We start from the raw sequence: 23,199 nt of genomic DNA on the forward strand, positions 1-23,199 counted from the left end.
ATAAACCGCATTGAGTTAACTGGTGCAAAGAATATATTAAGAATGATTAACACAAACACAATTACACACCTACACACTGAAACCCAATATGAACAGACACTTGAAAAACTTAAAAAAAAAAATTAAAAAAAAAAGATTCCCAGGTGATCTTGCACTAGAACAAAACTGAATATGCACATAAACGTGCATGCATAAGTGTATGTGTGCGCACAAACACACTCACATATACATTCATTTCAGGAGTTCTCTTAAAATCAGATGACTAAGTGAGGGTGGCAACAGTGCAGAAATGGATAGTCTCAGAGTATAGCAACGCGTGAGTCATAAGAACTGGATAAGTTTGCTAACTGCCGCCAACAAGCTTTGAAAAACAGAACCAGTTGGATTGCAAGAGATGGCAACAACCACTGAATATCAGGGCATGATTAGTTCTACAGAGGTTTCAGTTTGGGGCTTCAGGTAATTAATATACCTATACTATCCATACATGAATCAGAAACAACAAAACTTACATCACTTCTCTGAGCCTGGTTGATTTTAGCCTGAACCATAACAGGCTCATCTTCAATCTGTGTAAACTTAATAGTGTCTGGATGCTGGCGATACTTTTTCTATTCAGGAAAAGAAAAAAGTCATATTACATTTCCACATGGATAAAAAGAGATTTTATTATAGCTCTAACACATCTATTTATTAAAATGTACATAAACATAAGCTAATACATTCATTTATTATGCTCTTTCCTACTCTCAGATGTTAATCTATGTCATTAAACAGACTTAGCAACTGAAGTATGAAGCTCTATACCATCTAAAAATTAGGCCCCTGGATGAAAGGTGGTAGTCACAAGGTTGATGTAGGTGACTAATTTCTCTGTAAGTTGAACAGAAAAAAGCTGGATCTTCTAATTACAGCATTCATAACATTCAGCACAATAAACCCCAGGATACCTAATCCAGACAACAGAAGTACTGATAAATAATGCATGAAATTCTGAGTATTGCTAGGATTTAGATACCTGAGGTCTGTAATTAGGCATCCTTGTGAAATTAGATTCACAGCTTAAATCCACTGCTTTATTTATGTGCCTAAGTCTTATGTTTAGGTACAGGTGACTAGATCTTTATTTTGATCCAAAGAGCCAAAGGACCAACAGGAGATCTCAGCAGAGGTGTCAGTGGATTTTTTGTGTTTTAACTCCAAAGACTGCTTACGTAAAATGCATAAAATGTAGTACCTGGAACATATGCTTCCACAGACACAATTTAATTATAAGGCAACAAAGACATGCTTATCTTGTTACTACCTTTCTTCCAAAAACACAGCTGAGAGCAGAATGAATCACTGAGAAGCCAAGTAAATTAACTAGTTTAAGTGAAAGCTTTTTGGTTAATCTACAAATTAATATATTACTTTTCATAAGCCAGGACTGAGCCCATAAAGAATTCCCATTTAGTCAATGAATGGCAAAGAGTACTTCATATTAAAAGATAGTAGGATAGATACAGCACAAAGGTCTCATTGCTTTTTCCCCTGCAAAGTGCTCTCAGATGAGTAAGAATTTGGTTACACTAGGTTTCATTACCTCATTCAGAATGTCTGAAGCTCTCTTAACCTTCTCTGCTTCCAGAGATCCTAATGGTACCCAGCCACAGCCTTTCATGTCACTATTGTATTCAGATTTATACTCATTCTGGAAGAGAAAGAGAAAAACATGGAGTTCAGCGAAAAGAAGATTCCACATGTCTGAATTACCTATACAAAACTATTTCAGTGACACCAGTAGGAAAGCTTAAACCTTAAAGCTTAAATACCACATCAGTAGAATTGATTTTATGTAAAAGTCAAAGGAAAACCAAGGAAACATCTGGCTTTAAGAGAAAGAGGTCCAAAGGCTGCTGGAAGACAAAAACCCTGTTCTCCCTCAGACAAAGCCCTTGTTAAAATTAATGGACATAAGTACATGCACTGAAAAGATGTCAGAATATTTAGCCTGCATGCCTTTAAAAATATGGGCTGCAGAGTTGTGTTTTGCCTTTCCAGTCTGGTCATTTCTCAATGATAAATTATTTGAATGTCAAATTACATATGAAACTACTGTGATTCATAAAAGCTATTTTCTTGTCAAGATTAACAAATTACAGGGGTTTCCAAAAAGAACCAGTCTGAACCCAGTTTGCACAGGTATTGTATTCTTACTCAACCCAGAGCAAAGAATGTGTTGTGTTCACATCAAAACACAGCATCAAAAGTTCGAAATTTGAACTTTTTCAATTTTTCAAATTGAGGGTTCAATCATCACTTGACTGAGGAACTTGAAGGGATCGCTTCATCACTGAACTCATCAAAAGTTCAAAATTCTTTCCATAAACACTGTTATGATACAAAACTTCAGCTACATTTCACAGGCACGAGAGGTTCAACAGTTCTGAGTGCAGCTGTGCGCAAATATGCCTGACTTAATCTAAATGAACTAGTTTGGGTATTTTTGCACCAGCACGATGCTCTGCCATCATCCTTTCAGCCTGCTTTCACTCTACACATAATATTTTGCTAATATGCTACAGTTTCACACTGTACAAAGCTAGCTGACACAGATTTCACAGTAATATTTCTGCACGCACTGCACTGTAACATGTAGAGATACCCTTACAATTTTTCTACTATTGTTTGTGAAGCTTCTCTGTTAGCTAAACCAGTATGACAGTGAGCCATTTAAATACCTGATCCAAAACATTTAGCTGACCAGTACATAAGATATAGTCGATGTAGTTGGATGTCTCCTGTATTTCCTTGGACTAAGATCTTCTTGAGTTAAAAAGGTTTCCAACTCTACCTGCTGTTTCTGGAAAGGTGCAATGTTGCTAGAAAAAAGTATCTACTGAATTTCTCAGTTTCTGGAAACATGGTAATTAGCTTTGTAAAACTTCAAAGCTCTACAAAGCTAATAACAGTACTGCGAAACCCCCTGAGACCTCATTACATTCTCAAGATTTAAAATTTTTGCAATGAATATTCTGAAACTATCCACTAGTGGTATTAAAACAGACTGAAGTTCTTCTTAATGAGAAAAATAAATAAAACACATTTGCTTCTTGTGAACCAAATCATTTGTGACTTCAAAAGAAACCCAGAAAACTAGAGCTGCAATAAGAAACAGAGTTCTTTTCAAAGTACTCTGTATTAAAAATAGTAAGTTCAATTACCTAAAACTTTCCCCAAAAGTTATCCTGGGGCTAGCAAACACCGTCATCACTTTGGAATTGCTGTCATTAATTAACAAAGAGGATAACTCAGTTTATCATACATATATAGAGAGTGACTTCCAAATTGACATTTTAAAGAAATACACCCAAAAAGCAGATGATACTCCTGGTATGCTTCCTTTCACAAACTCCTGAAGAACAAAGCTATGATCATTTGTTGAGAAGCAACAGTTAAATCCTCATACCCTATCTGCTAAATGAGTTTCTCTATAAATATTGCAGCCCCTGTAAAATATTGACAGGTTGTGGGGAGGATGTCAGCTCTTTGGGGTAACTGAGGCCAACAGCCACAGGTAAACTGCCTGACCATGGGCAGGAAAGACATATGCATAAATTATTCATTCATCTGATCCTTTGTTTTCATGTTGCACTCTGTTCTTTATTGCTAAGATTCACAATGTTTGTTTTTAAAAGGGTTGTTTTGCTCACAGTATTTATTACTTGTTTGAGCCCCCCAAAAGAGGGTTCTTACATATGGAACTTCACCAGATTCAGTAAGTAATTCATATTAATATGTATGGTATGCAGCCTTCTAAAATACTCAGACTGTATTAAGGAATGTCATCCCAGAGAAGCAAAGATTTATCACCTACAGCCTCATCAGGGAGCATTCAGAAACCAAAGAAAATGTGCTGCCCTGAACTATATCAAATAGCATTTTAGAAAAGAAGTCTAAATTTGGGGATCAGTTTAGAATAGGTTTATCACTGTGCTGCTGAAAAACAGTCAATATTGTAACTCCCTAAACTATTCAAACCCAGTTCACTGGAAATATACTAAACACCAGAAAATAAAGTTAGCAGCTATAAATTCCTCTTTAAAGATTCCTACCAATTTCTACTTCTTGCTTTGCAAACCAAACAGCTCATCATTTTTCAGAGCAGATTGAAGGTGATTCTATTGGTACACATTATTTGCAGCCAGAAATGGTTCTACTTTAGTTACAATGACAACCTGGTCAGCGTTACCACAAACACAAAAATACAAATTCCTTACATCACTCTGAAGAGCATAGGCTTTCTTTGCAAGCTCCACATTAATGCTGTCAGGAGGATAAAAGTAATTATGAGAGATGTTCTTGTAGTCCACATTGCTGGCAATTGCTTGAGATTTTTTTGCTTGAACAACTGGGATCATGTCCATTGGTGCTGTATATTTGGTCTTCGACGTTTCATAAGCCAATTTGTAGTCGCGCTGAAAAAGAATTCAAGAAATACTTTTTGCTACTAGATTAATTCAAGGACAGTTCTGTACTCCTCTCAGAGAATGCTGCTTTCTGATATAACAATATGTGCTTGCTATTCTATCTAAATGTTCAGAAGTTCAGATAAACTAGAGATACTAAGATTGCAAACAGACATAATGATTAAATGCAGGGTATAATTATGTTTCTCAGATATAAACCATGGATTATTTATTTTCATTAAACCAAATTTTAGAACTGTTTTTATGTGTTATCTGCAAATGTAGCATGTCCTACATTAGTACCTGGTAGGGTACAAGCTGACATACAAGTCCAACACTTGATTCTGTGTTAGACTCATAGATGTGTTAATTCATGACACATAAGCTTAAGGACTGACTTCAGCAGGTGACAGAGCTGGTAGATTTTCATAGTTTTTGTGTGCTATCCATTAGAAAGGAAATAACACATATTATTTTACTAGTGTATTATACCTCATGAATAGAAATTAATGCACAGTAAATTGGAACTGAACACTAAAGGAACCCAGCAGGCATTAGCAAGAAGGGAGCAGCAACAGCCAGCTGTGTGAGGTTCCCGGGGCACATCACAACTTTGACTTCAGAACAAAGGCTTTACACAATGTAAATAATAGGAAGAATGGTAAGAGTGGATGACAGATGGGTCTATTCATACATTAAAGCTCTGAGCAACCTGGTCTGACCTCATAGCTGACTCTGCTTTGAGCAGGACGTTGGACTAGATGACATAATGAGGCCCCTTCCAACCTGAATTATCCTATGATCCTACGATTTTTTTAATGTAGATTTTCCTTATAATAGAAAGACTGTTCCTTCATTCCTATAAAAGACCTAGCCTACAAACCAGAAATGAATAAATAGCAGGAATAAAAGAAATTAGTATAAGGAGCTTACATCACTCTGCTGTTTGGCCACCTTCATGGAATGTAGTATCTTGGGATCATCATGAACACTCAGGGCTCCAATCATTTTCCCTTTACTCTGTTCATATGCTTTCTTATATTCCACCTGCACAGCACGAACAAAAAAGTGAAACCAAGTTCCATTTAAAATGTAACCTGAAAAGCTATTAGAATCAAAAACCATACTTACATCACTTGCAATTTTATTGTGAGCTTTAGCTGCAAGAAGTGGAATTGCATCAACTTTGATTTCAAACTCCTTATCTTTAGACTTCTCCCATTCATACTTGTAACAATTCTGGAGAAAATAAACAAAAATGTTTAAGTCATAAGAATCTAATTAATTCAGATGTAACTAGATATTAAATACAAAGCCAGCATTTAAAACTACTGCCAGTATTTTATATTACAAATTAACATTATGCTTACTTTGAGTATGACACAAAGAATAATGCACAAAGACTACTATAACTTTCCTAGCAATGTGAAGTACCTTTGCAACGGATATTTTAAGCATAAACATAAGTTAACGCCATTTCACAGCCCCTTAATATTCCCAGAAGAATCATTTTAACAAGACCATTCTCTCTGCATTTTTACATAAAACACTAATGTTTATTATATTAATAAATATAATATTAAGACTACATTAACAATTATTGCATTACATGTCAGTTATGTGTATCTATTGAATTTTATGTGCGTGTGAACTATTTTAGCTGCTTGGAATTTTTGCAGCAATCCTAACATTTATTCTTATTGTCAACATAATTGATTACTTCTACTCCACATTCTTACACAAAGTGTTTTGCTTTGAACAAATCTTGCTATCTACAGTACAGTAAAAAATTAATACTTACATCACTAATGTTATATGCATTAACACGGGACTGGAGGAAAAATGGAGCATCTGGTGGTATAGAACACTTGAACTTCTCACTTTCATGTTTAGCTTTGTATTTCAACTGAAAAACACAGTCAGATAATCATTTAGAAAGGCAGAAGTCAATCTTAGTTGAGAGGTTAGAACAGAAGTGTACAATGGGACAAAATTTAGTTTTTGTTAAAGGTATAACTATACTTCATAATATTATGACTATTTTCTTATCTGAATAAAGATATAATCTAATTTTACTGGTGAAATCCCCAGACAATAAAACCTAGGGTTCACTCAGCTTACTAGTATCAGCTTCATTTGGAGCAGTATCAATTAGCATCAGTTAAGGAGCTGATTTTCTCCTAGACAGACAAATTATTTTTGGATTCAGTCTTTCACCATTAAATTAATGGATTCCAATCACAATTAAGTCGCAAGTGCAAAGCAGGCTGATGTCTCATCCAGGCTCCAGCCCATGCTCCAAATAAAGCTCATTTGGAAATACTTGCTCAGTAGAGATCAATGATTAGAACAGCACAGGTGGTGTATTCCAGGACCGAAAAGTACTGATTGGCAGAATTGTTTGTTATAAACTTACACCATATTTGGCCTTTGTGTGTCTGGATCTAACTGGCTCATAAAAGCAGAAAGTCAAATCATTCCATTGTGTTTAACAGTCTCAGTGTTGTCACAATTTTATTTAACCATTACTTGGTTACCCGCACAAGCAGAAACAGAATCAAAGATTCACACTATAATTGTTTGCAATCAGTAAATATAGGGGTTTATTTTCGTTGGAAAGAGTACAATAAAATTTAATAGTTCACAGACTCATAAATTACATAGGTTAGACATTACATGTAGAAAATAGTGATATTTTTATAGAGTCACTGGACAATTTTGATAATGCTTCTTATCTTAAGTAATTATAATTTGAGATGTGTGATGGAGAATCATAACAGAACCAAAGCTGAATATTCACATACAGCCTGTCACAAGGGGTTCTATTTTGATGGCTTGTGCTCTTCAGCATGAGAAGAAATATTTGACTCCTCTGCCTAAAGATTTTGAACTTCTTTCAATCCATCAAATCATCTGTGGTGATGAAACACTATTTAACCACAAACATGATATCCCCAGATGAAGGACAACTATTCCAGATTAATAAAGCAACTGTTAAATGATTTAATTGATTAATAAATTTCAATTGTAAAATGGGCTCATACGGGCCAAATCCTGTTCTCTTTACAGAGACTGCAGATAGAATAAAAGAAAAATGACAACATGACTTACCCTAAAATGGAATTTAGTTTATATACATTTAGTCTCTTTATACTGGCCATATCATATTTAGATTATCACTGGACTGACCTCTCCATTTCACTATCTATAAAAAACCAAAGGAATTACTGTCTATTTTTTGATATTTTTGATATACTGCCTTCCCATTCACAGCCTTCTAATGCATCTGCCGTTAAACAGTGATTTTATTGGACACGGGGGTAAAGCTACTGTCTCTCTTTTTTTTTTTTAATACACACTGAAGAAAAATAATAACTAAAAATACAGAATCACGTAGGTTGGCAAGGACCTCTGGAGAGCTCTAGCCCAACCTCCAAACACAGCAAGTCCAGTAAGAGCAGGTCATGCAGGACCTTATTCAAGTGAGTTTTTAATATCTCCATGGATGGTGATCCCACAGCCACTCTGCACTATCTGTTCCAGTGTTTGACCACTCTCAAGGTATAAAAAAGTTTTCCTAAGGTCCAATCAGAATTACGTCCCCACTGCCTTTTGTCTTTCCACTGTGTGCCATCAAGAAGACTCAGGCTCCTTCTTTTTCTGGCTTCATCTCAGCCTCTCCTTGTAGGTCCTGTGCTCCAGCACCCAGTCAGCTTGGTGGCCTCCACTGGACTCACTCCAGCACGTCAATGTGTCTTGCACTGGGGAGCCCAAAACTGGACACAGCACTCCAGGCGTGCTCTCACAAGTGCCAGAGAGAGGGGAAGGATCGCCTCCCTTGACCTGCTGCCTACCCTCCTACTAACACAGGCCAGCATGCGGCTGGCTTCTCTGCAGCAAGGGCTCACTGCTGACTCCTGTTCAACTTGTTGTCCACCAGCCCTCCCAGGTGCCTTGCAGCAGAGCTGCTCCCCAGCCGGTCAGCCCCAGCCTGGCCTGTGGCAAGGGGCTACTCCAGCCTGGGGCAGGACTTGGTACTTCACTGAACTTTGGGAGGTTCCTGACAGCTCATTTCTCCAGCCTGCCATGGTCCCTGTGAATAGCAGCCTGCTCTACAGTGTATCTCCCCCTGCCCCGCTTTTAGTAACGTCTGCAAACTTGCTGTGAGTGCACACTGTCCCATCGTCCAGGTCATTAATGAAGACGTTAAGCAGCATTAGCCCCAGTATTAATCCCTAAGGGATGCCACTGGTAACCACTCAGCATTTGGACTTTGTACCTCTGAACATCCCACTCTGAAGATTAGTCAGTTTTACACCATATACACAGATTAAAACACACACACACACACGCACACACGTGCACACACACTAAATACATATGGACTAAATCCAGAATTCCAGATCAAATAATTTTTAGGGAGGCTTGAAATCTGCAACAAGATGAGAACGTGTGACTCCAATTTACCTCCACTTTTAACTACTATAACCTCTGAATCCTGCACTGGATCTTTCTTAGTACAGATGTCAGAAGAAGTCACAGAAGAGACACTGCAATACTTTCCACCAGATACATGGAAATTTAAGATACCTAAGTGTCTTGATGGTTTAGTAAGTTTACTCACATCACTCAGCTGTTTGCTGTTGATCTCTGCTTGTTTCTGCACTGGAGAGTCTGTCACTGGAGTAAATTTGATTTGATCAGGATGTTTTTTGTAGGTGTGCTAAGGGAAAATAATGAATATGTTTACAGTACACATACATAAGCAAAACTTTTTACTAACTAAAACAGCAATGTAGCGTTACTTGGGATAGATAGCAGTTACAGCAGAGGTGAAGATAAGCATTATTCTATACATTTGTTCTCACATTACTTAACAAAATCAGAGAGCAAATAAATTTTTAAAGCATTTACCATAAAAAAATATATAGACTTAAGGAGGTAGATGTTTGAAGTTCATTCTACATTTTAGTACTGTTCCTCTGACTTTATGTTTTTACTTGTTAAAAAAAAAGATTGTGCTGTATCTGTCTTGGTCACTAGATGTCACAAAAGGCTTCTAAAATATATATGAATTTGGCTTTTAAATATATGCTAAAAAGGTGAAATTCAAAATCACAGAAATTAACAGGAATCACTCGAGATTTCCACAGGCCTTAGAAGTGGTCATTCTGTACATAACTGACTACTTGGTAGCAACTACTTACATCTTTACACTGATCTAACTTCTTAATAGCTTCATATTCTTGAGTTATGGTCTGAGGGAAGTAGCATTTTGACTTGTCCTCCTCATAATCTGCTTTGTAATTTTTCTAGGGATAAAAACAGCATTCAGTAAGAAAACAAAACTGATCTTTCTTTGAAATGAAAGCACAATTGTGAGAACAGAACTAATGCCATACTTACATCACTCTTCATAGCTTCAACTTTCATACAGTGTGTATGATGTGGGTCCTCAAAGCTCCCTAAATAGTGTCCTAAAATATTCTTTTGATAAGCATCTTTATATTTTACCTAGGAAAATAATCACAAATTGATAAGCAAAAGTAATTAAGAGTGTCAATACTGAAACACACGAACAAATGCAAAAATACATACATCACTAAAATTCTTTAGAACACTGTCAGTCTGAAACTTTGGAGTGTCACAATAATTCATGCTTGTTCCTTTTGATTGTTCATAGGCTTCTTTGTATAATTTCTGCAAAAGAAAATAATGTCAGTGTAGAAGATTTTATTGAAATTCATTCACAATACATTAAAAATGACAACAGTAACATTGTGAAATGACATGAAGAACTACGAACAGGCCATCTATATAATAACAGCAGGATATCAAAAGAATAACAAAATTGAGTTCCAAACCAGGGATGTATACCCTGACATTTCCATATGTTCAGATCAAGGTCATAAATTTCACTGCATTATAAATTTAAAAATAATCAAAACTAATTTCAAAGTCAATTTCTTTCCAAAAATATCACAGTATTCTAATCATGCAGCTCAATATATGCCAATCTTCCATGAAAATTATGGTAATATACAATAAAATAGTGCAGGAAAACCTATTCAATTAAATGATTTCCCAAATTATTTTTCATACTTGTTATAGGAATAAAGTATTTGTTAACTCGAATGTTAAACATCAAATTGCTTGCGGTGGCACTTGCTTTTCTGAGGACTGTATTTGTTATTAGAGATTTGAAAGCCAGATCACATGTACAAAGGCTCTATCTAGTGTTCTTAAGATCAGAAGAAGAGGGCAGACTGCTCAGCCAGTTCTTCCATTGTCATCATGAGCCTTGCGCATAGATTGCAAAGAAAAGTTTTCCCATAACATTGAAAAACAGATGGCACATTTTTTCCCAATGAATTATTTTTTTAACTTTTTTTTAGTGACTCTTAGGATTATAAGGGAAGACAGGAAGGTCTGACTCACAATTTTTGAACTTTTGACACTGAGAAATATGAAATCTCTTTCCATACAGATGAAAACAGCAAGAAGAGATAAATCAAGAAAGCCATTACATTCTTGAAGGGAGTAAAAAGAATGCAATATGTATGAATATGTGAAATTACTACATCTTTTATCACTGTTGGCATCATTTGAAGTTCCTTGAAGCAGTAAGGGAAGAACTGTCATCTCCTGATCCATTTTTCACAGGGATCCAAACGCCCTATATAATAATTAGCTATTCTCATAATACACCACAACTATTTTCATATTCTGCTGTGGAGAACTGACTCCCTAGCTAGTAAAGAATTACTGTTCTGGTTGGTTGTATCTCATGACAAATAGTAGGTCTACAATACTAAAAATGCTGAGAGATCCAATGGAGAAGCCTTGTAAAGAAATGATGAGTTTTGGTTTATTGTACATGACTGAAAACAATCCAACTGAACTTTGATAATACTTACATCACTCAGCATATTTCCTGCAGCTTTTAATTGCCTCAGCAAAGGGTTCTCTGTAGCAGGAAGTACATTATAATCTGCAACAGCTTTGTTCTTTTCATAGTCTGCTCTGTATTTTATCTTTAAAAAATAAAAATAAAAAGGGTGAGGTTTTAAAAATCACTTATCCAGAGTTCTCAATTTTATGGTGTCAGCTAGGAAAGAGCATGATCTTCACCATGCTCATTAGCACCAGGAAAGGGTAACACTCAGCTTTCCAATAAATGTTTCTAGGGAGCAGGCCAAAGAAGCTTTCCTCCATTTAACAGACAATACTATAAGCCAGACACCCACTGACCTATATCATCTTGAAAATTTCAGGAAAATACTCTTCCTGCGTTTTTTAACTGGTGATTCATCATGACAAAGGACCATGAAAGGCACTCAGACCAACAGAGTGCAGAGATGACAAGGTGGGAGGCAGGGTCACAAGATAATTGTTTAATAGCTGTGAAGTAGGTTCCCCCCCAAGCCCCTCTTCAAATACATTCTGCTCTTTCAAGTAGTGATCAACATCTCAAAATAGTCATATTCTTCAAATTAATGATATAAGATTATCCTTGTCTTTGCTGATACATATAGTATTACAGAAAACATAGAAGTCAAAATCTGGACTTTGAACAAAAGATATAACTGAGATATACTGAGTAAAGATGAACAAATATGAAAATACTGAGCCAGAGTCAGCTACTTTAAGATGGTCTTAGTTAATAGTATTGACTTATTGTACCTAAAAATCAGGCATATAAGGTGATCAGAGTGAACAATGAGGAAAATTCTGCTCACAGAAGTAAATTCTACCTCATGGGTACTGTTGCTGAAGGTGATAACGATGGCTAGGAGTCATTAGAGGCATTGCAATGTAATGCATAGAAGAATACACCTTTTGCAGGTAGGAAAATACTTTTGACATTAGACAGAACAGCTTCAGTACAAACTGGCCTGACTTCAGAACTATACTCAAACTAAACTAATGGGAGCATGCTTAACATACCTTACTGACATTATTTCCAAGTCGCTTATTAGCTTCATATTCTGGGGTTTCAGTTTGCATAAAGTAGATTTGGTCTTTCATGTTTTCAAAGTCTTCCTGATATTTTCTCTGTTAGGAAAAGAGAAAAATAGATAACAATGTATCAAATGCACTTACATTATAAATCAGCCATCCATGAAGTAGCTTAAATAGAAAAAGAGAAATACCATGAATGGAGCAGGCAAAATGAATCAGTCTTTTCCAAGTTAATACAAACAGAAGATAAAGTTGCACATTTCAAGATTTTCTGAAGAATTCACTTACCATACTTATATTTTCTGAATTCATTTTTGCAATTGCAACATCATAGCATGGAGTTTGACTCCACTTGCCTTTGATCTTGTTTTTATAGTCTTCATGGTAGTTAATCTATAACGAAATGAAATAATAAAAATGAATCCCCAAAATATCAATTAAAATAAAACATCAGCATCTTCAGATACAGCTCAATTTTCACATGTCAGATCTGTTTTTAAAAGTCTTCCTTTTAACATTGTGTCACATTTTATATCTGCCTTATAACCACTTTACCAGCTACTGTCAAAAACACCTTAAATATGATTTGACCTAATTACTTCAGTATTCAGTTATCCCTCTTGGTACCTTCTCTGGCTAAATGGATGAACTGACGAAATAAGTCATCTATTCTAAAAGACAGTAGCTACTAATAAGAAATTTTCTCCATGGAATATCACTAACATATTCCTTTGGTTGGGTTATGTTTTCTCACTAGTCACATAATATGCTCCACTGGTTAAACTGGAATTTACCATTACTACTGCTGAAACTCGTTACAAAGCGCACGTGGACAACCCTGTTAATACAGGGATTGCCTGGTAGCTGTGATATATGTATCAGACTATATTTAAGTTCATGGAAATCAAGTACCAACTGTTTCAACCACCTTCTGTTTAATAACAAAATGTCTTCCTGGGTTTTGACTGTTTTGACTCAATGCTCCAAACACATTTTCAGACAGCTTCTTTGCTTATCACAAAAGATATAACTTCTCCCATGCTATTTCAATTGTTACCCCACGGGTAAAGAATATTCATGCCAAAAAACCCCTCATAAATTCTTAGATTTTATTATATTGGAGATATATATATCTTACTGACTATATTTTATTCAAGTCAAAGAATGATCATCTTCTTGCTTTTTCTACATCTAAAACTCTTCTTGATGCCAATTTAGCTTTTCAGCTACAGAATTAGGTTTGAGAATTTTTCTGTAAGTGAAATACTACCTTCTTTCACCTTCCAGTTGAGTTCATTACTATATTCTCTTAGTGGTTTTACAACCAAAAGGGAATATTGTAATTCTCTAATCTTAAACAGCAGATAATTTTCAATACACAGCAATAAAATCATGCATCTCCTCCTCTTCATCACAGCTAGATTCTAAATTGAGTTAAAATCCTACTTCTGGCTTAAAAAACTATGTCACTTAGCTCCAGTTACTTCAGTGAAAGTCGGTCATCCTGTATTTCATTTCATCTCCTGCAATCTTCAGTTGTGCTTTATTCTAACTACAGCTAAAATGCACTGGCGAGGACTGGTGTCAGAGTCTTTGTTAATCATGCCACACAGTTATGGATTTTACTGCTGTACATTATTTGCTAATTCAGCGTGCAAATCAGGAAAAGGTTATCTAATTTGCCAAACATTTCCACTAATTGGTATCTGTGAATTTAAGAATGCTTGGCATGTGCATGTGTACAATAATTTGACACTGAAATGAACATTTAGATGTATTCTGTGCCACTGAACTAGGAATCTTCACAGATGAGGTGTCCAACTTTTCAGCAAAATGAGGTTATTCCTTGTGAGCAAGTAACTGACTCTGCAAACATTATCCATATTCCTACTTTTTATTATTCACATTTCAAAGAAGATCAGAAAGGGGGTGTTGTTTACTATTCTCTCCTGTAAACATGGGAAGTGTAAAGTAGGAGAGGAAAAAAAGAGGGAAAATGATAAATAATGTATGTATATGAGAGGGAAAGAGAAGCAGAAAGATTTTGTGAAACCTAAATTCACTGACATGAACAAAAGTTTTGCATTTCACCTGAGACTGGCCAGGTTTTTCTCCGCTATGTTTCAGAAAGAGAGAAAAGGTAAAAACTGACTTTTGTCACTGAAAATCAAAGGAATCTTCATGTGAGGTCTGGTCTTTTCTTTTGCTCTCCCTTTCTTTAGGTAACATTTTGCCTCTCAAACTCCAAAAGCGAAATTTCTACACAAGGAAGAGCACTGCATTCTACTCACATCACTGAGTTGCCTTGTCACTTTCTTGGCTAGTTCCACATCAGGCGGATCTGGCAGAGGAGTGTATTTAGATTTTCGTTCATCATGCCCTTTTTTGTAGACAATCTGAAAAAATGAAAGAAGTCAGCTTTTACGCTAACTGTCTGCTAATAAGTGTCAGAACATTTACTCCAAATCCTACTAATACTACCATTAACAAAAGTAGTTATGTTCATAGCTGCTGCAATGCAAACTCTTTAAACCAATGTATTCTGGAGGACTCCTGAGAAGTCTCCCAGTAAGAGACAGTGAAAAAGAGCCAGCTCCCTGTGAAAATTTTTAAGTATATTAACATTACTGCCCCGACAGACATGAACAAGCTCTGGACATCTTCAAAATTCACTGAAATGTTTAAGTGAGACCTGAAATCATTGGTTGAAGAGTGCTTTTTTTTTTTTTTTTTAATCAGCAAATCACACAGCCTCACAAATTCCTGAGTTTTCTTATCACTACTTTAGAGATACAGGCTTACAGAACTACAACAGAGAACTGGGCTTATAGCCAAATAGGAGAGTTTCTTCATGTTTTCTGAGAGGTACTCAAGGTCTTCTTATTGGTTATCTCAGAAGATCTTTAATAAATTGTTTCATTCATTCATAACTCAACTTCAAATTGCCAATCCCTGCCAGCTCTCTAACATAGAATACGCACTTTTCTATAAAAACAGCAGTACTGTCAATGCTATCAGTGCATATTTATGCACTTCTGTTTCTGTTCCATTACAAAGATTTTATATAGGTGTGCTAGTTTAAGCACACCTAGGTGTCTACCAAGTTACACTGTAATACTCATGTGATCTAAGGGACAATCAGGCTTTCATACTTACATCACTCAGAGTCTTTTGGGCCTGTGCCACCCTCCTGAGCTCTGGACTGTCATTGTATGGATAGAATAATGTTTTGTCTCCTTCCCAGTCTTCTGTATAGAGTTTCTGAAAAGCAGAAAAACGCCAGAATACTCATTATGAAATAACCTCTGGCTTGAAATGCTTCTTGCACTTCAGCTCCTTAAACGTGTGATTTTCTTTACCTTACTGAACATTGCTGTATTTTTTATTGCATTCACAAGTTCTGGAGCATCAGGGGGAAGCAGGTACTTGTCTTTATTCTCCTCCCAATTCTGTTTATATAACACCTGGACAAAAAAATCAGCATGTTGGTTATTCTGTTATTGGGAAAATACTTACATTTGCTAACAAACAACCTGCTCTAAAGATTATTTTGAAATGCAAGTCTCAAACCAGTGCCATTTAAAGATATCATCAACAGGAAACATCTAAGATTATGAGATTTCCACTGCTTTGATCAACTCTGCTATCTCTTCCTGTCCTTCTAAATTGTTCTATAAACATTGTTTTAGCACCCTGAGCTCAAAATCTTCCTCATATTGTTAACTTCATGATCCATTAATGTTCAGAACCCTTCCAAAAAGTCACACCTCACTCACCTTGCTCACTTGCTGCGAGACCTTCTTTGCATGTTCTATGTCCTTGGCCTTTTCATCAACATGGCAAATAGTTCTAGCAACGTCACCAGCCATGCGGTATTTAACCTAGATCAATGCATACCAAGAAACAATTATTTTTACATCAAAAACTGTCAGAATTTTTTAAAGTAGAATATTGTTATTTTGATGCTTAACATAGTAAACACCCAAAACCTGAATTCAATAAAACACTTAGGCATATGATCAGCCTTTGCTATAGACTAACTGTTCCTTAAAAATGAAATCTATGGAAACAAATGGATTTTGTGAATTGAGACATGCAGCTTCGAGATAGTGCCAAGAGCTATGAATCCTAGATAGAGGTAGTGCCCTTCTGTAGTCACGGAGTTGTTTCTAGGAGTGCTCCTACCCTGCAGAATCAAGGAAGAGAGAGAGATCCCTGTGCTAAGCAGTGTGCCTCCATTACTCAGTCCATTACCATGTAAACACTAGCTGTAGTCCCAAAAGCAATACAGCCACAGTACTGTGGCAAGCAAGTAGCTTGGTCACAAAATCATCCTAATGCAGTTACACCACCCCCTGCTTGAGAGCCTGCTCAGTCAGCGTTAGCTCATGGATTGCTGCATCACATTCCTCAATGCCTCCCAAGTCAGGAAAGGGGTTGAATTTAATACACACTCATCTCCTGAACACTGGTTAGGTTAGGTGACTCCCCCCTCAGCTTCAGGGGTTCCCATTTTTAAGCACTTAACTCTCCCTATTTACTGTACAAAGAATTAAGACGACCTTCTATGTGGATTTCAGTTTCCCAAACTGTGAGGTGTACTGTTGAAAGGGACACTACAGTTGCTTAAAAGAAAGAGGAGAGGAAGAGCTAGCTTCCAGAACTGCAGGGACAGCATCGTTGTGGCAAATGCACCTGAGCTAGCTTGGGAAAGCAGACCACACTATGGGATTCCCACAGAGAGGGGACAGAGGGGGAAAAACATCTTAGAAAATCCCATAATAAATGACAAGATGCATAGAAGTTCATTTTGCAATGCTTAGGGAGTGTAGGCATCATTTCTGCAACATCTGTTTAGAAAACTGACTTTCAGTTACCCTATGAAAACAAAAACATGTTTAAACACATTTTAAAAGCAAAATTCTATGGTTATTAATCCAGAGTTTAACTTAACTTCAGCAAAAATTCATCAGATACATCATGAGTGATGACTCCAGGATGCAGTGTGTGCTATATTCAAATTCAGTGATACAGACATGGTCACCATCTCTCATGTTTTTCTCTGTAACTTCTGATCAGAATTTTTCAAACCTCTGGCCACAGTGAAATTCAACTATTATTCAGCTGGTCAAGAACCTTCCTGAGAGGCCCAATTCCAACCAAAATCCTAGAACTAAAATTCTTCATAGAGTCTGTAGTCCTCGCTCTTGCAATCTTGGTAAAGTTTCTACTAAACATTCAGATTGCCTTATCATAACATTATTAAAAAAATCAATTCTTATTTAATATTTAAAACTATGACTCAGTTTGCTTCTCTACCGCTCAATAATTTTTCTTATGATAGCTGATACCTACCTCACTGAGCTGGTCTTGTACTTTCTTGATTCGCCGAAGTTCTGGGGTATCAGCTGTGGAAGCATATGGCTTTCCTTTTTCTTTTTTAAATTTTTCTTTGTATTTGTTCTGAAAGGAAATAAAAACAAATATAACTGAGACATATCCTAAAGCTCTGGCAGAGGTTTATATAGCAATTATTAATTTATTTACCTGGTAGGTATAGAAATTTTTGGCAGATTATTGAATAGTAAAAATTGGCATTACTCAACTGAAATTTGCAGTTATACTTACTTAAACCAATTGACTTTCTTTCATCTGACACAACAGAGAAAATCTGCGTCTACCTTTAGCCTGTTTTAGATCACCTCCAATTGATTTTATTCTCCTTCAGAGTTTCAAACTGGTGTATTTCCAGGTGTTTCAGTGGCCAAAGGTAAGGAGAATAGGTAGGTGAGGGTAGCAGTCCTAGCTCACACACAAGCCTTTTAACCACGAATATTGGTAAGTAATAGACATTAAAATTCAGGAGAAGGGAGCTGACACCATCTGCATCTATTCAGACCAATCTTTTCCCACTTTTCACAATACAGTTCAATATTGGTCTACTTTGGTCTTTGGTATTCTACAACAGAAATTTAGGTTGGTTCTTGTTCCCATACTGCGTACAGGAATTTTTCTTGGATAGATAGACAGGTAGAAAAATATGCTATTATAAAAATGTTGAGGTTTGCTGTTCAATAGACTTCACTCCCTGTATCGTCCTTCACTTGCCTGTCTCAGTCAGACAGTGCAGGAGTCCTATTAACTGACACCTCTGACAACCTTCTCCCATCTCCCTCAAGGCACTTTTTGTGCCTTAATGATTACCTAACGCACTTAAGCAGGAAATGGGCAAAAGATGGGTTGATTCAAAGAAGGAAAGTTCCTATTTGAGGTAAATAGCACTAACACACATTATGAAATGAAGTACAAAAGAAAACAGAACAGTAGTAGGAAGGTTTGCAATGATACCTATTAAATATTTTTGAAATCGGTGTTACTAAAGAATAAAAGACACAGATGGGACAATTTACCTCACTGAATAGGTCCTTCATTTTATTACTGTGTTGCAGATAAGGTGTCAAAAACTTAGATGGGTCCACTTTTGTCCGTATTGTCTTCTTTCTGACTGGAGGTGCTGCATGCCCAACAGAAGGTTTTTCATGCCGAACAGAAGGCTTTTCATGCTCAACTGTATATCTGGTGGTTTGAGGACCTGTGAATTCTGTGGTCTCAGTGATCTCAGTGATTACCTAGGAATAAGGAAAAATAATTATTTGCTTTATAATTATAAAGCATCATTTTATTGTAAGCACTTCTGAACTCCTCTATCTAGTAAAAGGATGCTCACCTCTTATCCAGTAACCACCTACAATGAAGAAAAACGGTGACACTTTTCCTACTGGGATTGCTCAGTATGCCCACTATACATCACCCAAACTAAAAGCACAAGGAATTAACTGATTGGCTGACTTCTGTATCAAGCTCATGTAATTACTCTGCAGAGGCCCTGGGAGACAGTAGCTCCTGCTGCCTCCGTTCTGTATGCGTAACTTCTACCGGCATCAGGGGGGTTCTGAGCGGGGCTACTGGCAGCTAAAGTGTAGAAATGTTCTCAGTGCTGAAGCTGTGTTGAAGACCCACGTCGCACAGCCAGGGCTCCTAGCGATGTCACCGAAAGCTGTGCTAATAGGCTAGTATGCAAATAGTGCATACAGTCCTTCAAAAAGAATATCCTCTTGCAAAAGGAAAGAGCAGGATCCAGGAAGACAGACAAGATTAAGTCTTTGGGATCTTTTAATAAGTAATGATTCACTAACTGACTGAACAAGTCCCTAGAATCCACCTTTCCTATTAATCTACATTTTCTCATATGGATAGTCAGATCATAATCATGGCAGAGACATATTTGAGATACATATATAATCAATGGATGAAGTGCATCCATTGGAAAGAAGCCCTTAATTTAAATCTTTTAAATGCCTATTTATTCAATATATTCATGCTGTAAGCAATAATTTTAATACTACTAAGAGTCTAATTAAAAGAATTTTAAAATAATTATTAAAACCAAAAAACACCAGAATTACCTGAATAAGAAAGTATCAAGGTTTATTTCATAACACTTAGCTTAAAAAAAGCAAAGACCTTTAAAAGCAAATGCATGAAGCTCAGACTTCTGACAGCTATTTGTATTAGCATGACACAGACTAGAAAACACATCAAGCATTAACTTGAGAAGGAGCATACGACACTTAAATTCCAAAAGGTTTGTTTACTATGGACCATTACTTGCATTTCAGTAATGCTGTCCCAGTACGTTATTAGTCACTTCAGCACCACCGCAAGTTAATGATGTCTTCACTTCAAATATACCCAAGGTTTCATTTAAGTTTTGGCACTGAATAGCACTGAAGAGTTTGAAACTTGTCTAGATGAACACTGTGAAAAGTACTACCCACCATTTGCTTTATAAAAGAATGGTGAAGTTACATGCTCTAGGGAAAAGTTGTAATAGATTTCTAAAACTTGGCTTCTTCAAAGAAAATGAACAAAAAAGAGAGGCTTGATTCTGAAAATATGGTATTTCATGCAAAAAAGATCCTTTTCTTTTCATATGATAACTCAGGTTCACGTGATGCTAATACATCGGACTGTATTTACAGTTGATGGGAAAAAGTCTAATCACACTAGCTAGATAGACATTCTTCATTCCACAATGTTACTTTCCAAGACTGATGGAAATCAGATGCAGAAATAATCAGTCATCCTACTGCTCCTTTTAAATTAAGTCTGGCTATAGAATTTAAAACAAAATACCTGATGAACTCAGGGGTGACTTCATCTTAAAAATACATATATATGACAATCTTTCTTTGAAAGTGTAGTCCTAGATTACTTGCTGAAAGGGTATTCATCAATTTATATTTTAGTACACAAAAAAATTTAGGAATTTGGCCTAAACCCAACAAAAAGTCCAGGAAACAGACAGGACAGATATCCAGAACAAGCTACAAGTCCTCTAGATCATCCCACAACAGGGCCTGGCATAGGAAATAAAGTCTTTAAGAAGCAACTGTCCACTGATATTTGTGTGTCTAACATGAAAAAACAGTCCTCAGAATGAAAAAATTTGATCATTTAGCATTATGCATTAATTGCATGCACATATACACCACCAGCAACTTCACAGGGACCTTTACCTCATGTGGTTCACCCTCCTCAATAACTGTCTCCTCAATGTAGTACTATAAAAAAAAAAGGAAAAAAAATCATTGTTAGGCCAGATCATACACGGACAGCAAAATGTAACTTCCCTTAGAAAACTATAAGACTTTTAAAAACACATTTCTGAAGAAATGGGGCTGTAGTTCACAGGTACATATGTAGTCTCCTTTGCATCTTCCATAATCTGAAGATCTGTTCATTTTTGTGCTAATAATTTGATTTTTTTCATATGTTCTTTAACTTATCTTCCTCACAAGTAATTAATAAAGGATCATTATCTAATTTCTCTCACAAGAGGGAAGACTAAATGATGACATTAAAAGAAAGAATCAGCCTTCAAAAAAACAGGATTTCCAAGTTTCTGTTAATATGCTGAGAGCACTGGAGCAGGTTTCTCTAAGGTTACCCTGCCTTAGAGTTGTTCCCACCTAATGATCTAAACCCCTAAATTAGGCCAGTCATACCCAGAAGGTGATAGTGATTTGTTTTCAATTATATTTTTATTAAGTAAATAGAAACAATGATTTGGTGTTTATTTGTTTCCTTTTGGTGGAAACACGTCAGTCTTTCTGATTTTTTCAGAATATATTATTTGACATTACTGCATACCTTTGTATATTCAATGAGAAAATAGGTAAATAGGTAATCGTGAGGGTCAAAGTTTAACAGACTTTTTTTCTACATGCAAATTCTGCCTCATATCTGAAAATCCAGGCTTATGTTTTTGTCTCTTAGTTAGAAATGACAAAAATGCAGCACTAAAATGACTTTCATGAGATCACCTAATCAAAATTTCTGCTCTGACACATGATGAAATTTATCTAGTCTATCCACCCTGAGATGAAATTGTCCAACTTGTTCTTAAAACCTTCCAACCATTTGCAGTTTGTTACTCTGTAGGAATCAGCTAGAGCACTGAACCATCTTTATAGATGGGAATTTTTTCATAATGCCAAAGTGACATTTTTCTTACTAAAAATTAAGATAGTTGCTTAAGTTACCCTCAAAAAAATTTTTTTTGAAATAATAGATCACAACAGTGGATCTCCATGATGACATTTGTGTATTCCAATACTATCATCACGACCTGACACAAAAATTCCTTTTTCAAACTAAATAAACCCCAATCTTTCCTCATAGGTTTCATTTTCTAATTCTATCATTTCTTATGCTTTCTTCTGAATTCTTCAAGTCATTAATCTTTGGTGCCCAAAACTGGACTTAGTACACCTGATGAGGACTCACCAGTACCAAGCGGAGTATATTCTTCCTGTGCCTTACCTATAGCACTCCTGTATCTCAAAACAACATTAACCTTTTTGCGATATTATCAAAATATTTACTCATGCTTCATTTTAGTCCATTATATTGCTCCCACATTTGACCACCCTCATGGTGGAAAAAGTGTTTTCCTAACATCTAATTGGAGTAGCTAATCAGAATCATAATATCTAACTGACTCCATCTTCTCTGTATCCTCTGATCAGGTAGTTGCAGACAGCAATAAAATCTCCCCTTAATCTTCTTTTCTTGAGGATGGGCAAAGCCAGCCTTCTCATCCTCTCCTCATATGTCCCATACCTTTCTGGATATTACTTTTGGGGGGGTTGAGCTCAGTCAGGAGCTCCATCCATGCCGGCCTTCTGCTGTGCTTGCTTGGGCTTGCTTGCATGCTTGTGCATTGCCCACACATCGGGCTGGACCACTCTCGGGCTCTGAGGAAGCTGTCCTTGAAGACCACCCAGTTCTCCAGGGCCCCTTTGCCCTCCGGGGCAGTTTCCCAGGGGATCTTGCCAAGCAAGTCCCGGAACAGGCCAAAATCTGCTCTTCTGAAGCCCAGGGTTGTAATTCCGATGTTTATCTTGCTCACTCCTCTCCGTTCTTCAATTCCACAGCCTCATGGTCCCTGCAGCCAAGGCTGCCCTTGACCTTTACACCTTCCACAGGTTCTTCCTTGCTTGTGAGCAGCAGGTCCAACAAAGCATCTCCTCTAGTGAGTTCATCGATCACCGCATGAAATCATCTTCAACAAATTCCAGAAACCGCCTGCATCGTTTGTGCCTCGCCGTATTGCCACCCATGAGTACAAGAGCCCGTGAGGCTTTCTCCAGCTGCCTGAAGAAGTGCCACGAGCACTGCAACTACTCTGAAGCTGCAGATCTGCAGGTGGGGCAGGAACTTC

At 36.7% G+C, this 23,199-nt stretch overlaps 1 protein-coding gene across 1 annotated transcript in view; it reads right to left on the reverse strand.

Annotated features, from left to right (window-relative positions):
• NEB (nebulin) overlaps positions 1-23,199 on the reverse strand; it is a 146,712-nt gene that overhangs the window by 120,571 nt on the left and 2,942 nt on the right. Inside the window, exons 2-21 of the mRNA XM_067298601.1 lie at positions 20,993-21,037; positions 18,824-19,042; positions 17,769-17,876; positions 16,190-16,294; positions 15,773-15,877; positions 15,570-15,674; positions 14,705-14,809; positions 12,702-12,806; positions 12,399-12,506; positions 11,369-11,485; positions 10,050-10,151; positions 9,858-9,965; positions 9,659-9,763; positions 9,076-9,174; positions 6,253-6,357; positions 5,583-5,690; positions 5,385-5,498; positions 4,263-4,460; positions 1,586-1,693; positions 513-611 (exon numbers count right to left, since the gene is read on the reverse strand). Of these exons, the coding sequence (XP_067154702.1) occupies positions 513-611; positions 1,586-1,693; positions 4,263-4,460; positions 5,385-5,498; positions 5,583-5,690; positions 6,253-6,357; positions 9,076-9,174; positions 9,659-9,763; positions 9,858-9,965; positions 10,050-10,151; positions 11,369-11,485; positions 12,399-12,506; positions 12,702-12,806; positions 14,705-14,809; positions 15,570-15,674; positions 15,773-15,877; positions 16,190-16,294; positions 17,769-17,876; positions 18,824-19,042; positions 20,993-21,037 (2,268 nt within the window). The remainder of the gene's footprint in view (positions 1-512; positions 612-1,585; positions 1,694-4,262; positions 4,461-5,384; positions 5,499-5,582; positions 5,691-6,252; positions 6,358-9,075; positions 9,175-9,658; positions 9,764-9,857; positions 9,966-10,049; positions 10,152-11,368; positions 11,486-12,398; positions 12,507-12,701; positions 12,807-14,704; positions 14,810-15,569; positions 15,675-15,772; positions 15,878-16,189; positions 16,295-17,768; positions 17,877-18,823; positions 19,043-20,992; positions 21,038-23,199) is intronic.

Source organism: Apteryx mantelli, chromosome 6, assembly GCF_036417845.1.
Source record: "Apteryx mantelli isolate bAptMan1 chromosome 6, bAptMan1.hap1, whole genome shotgun sequence".
Lineage (NCBI taxonomy): Eukaryota > Metazoa > Chordata > Aves > Apterygiformes > Apterygidae > Apteryx > Apteryx mantelli.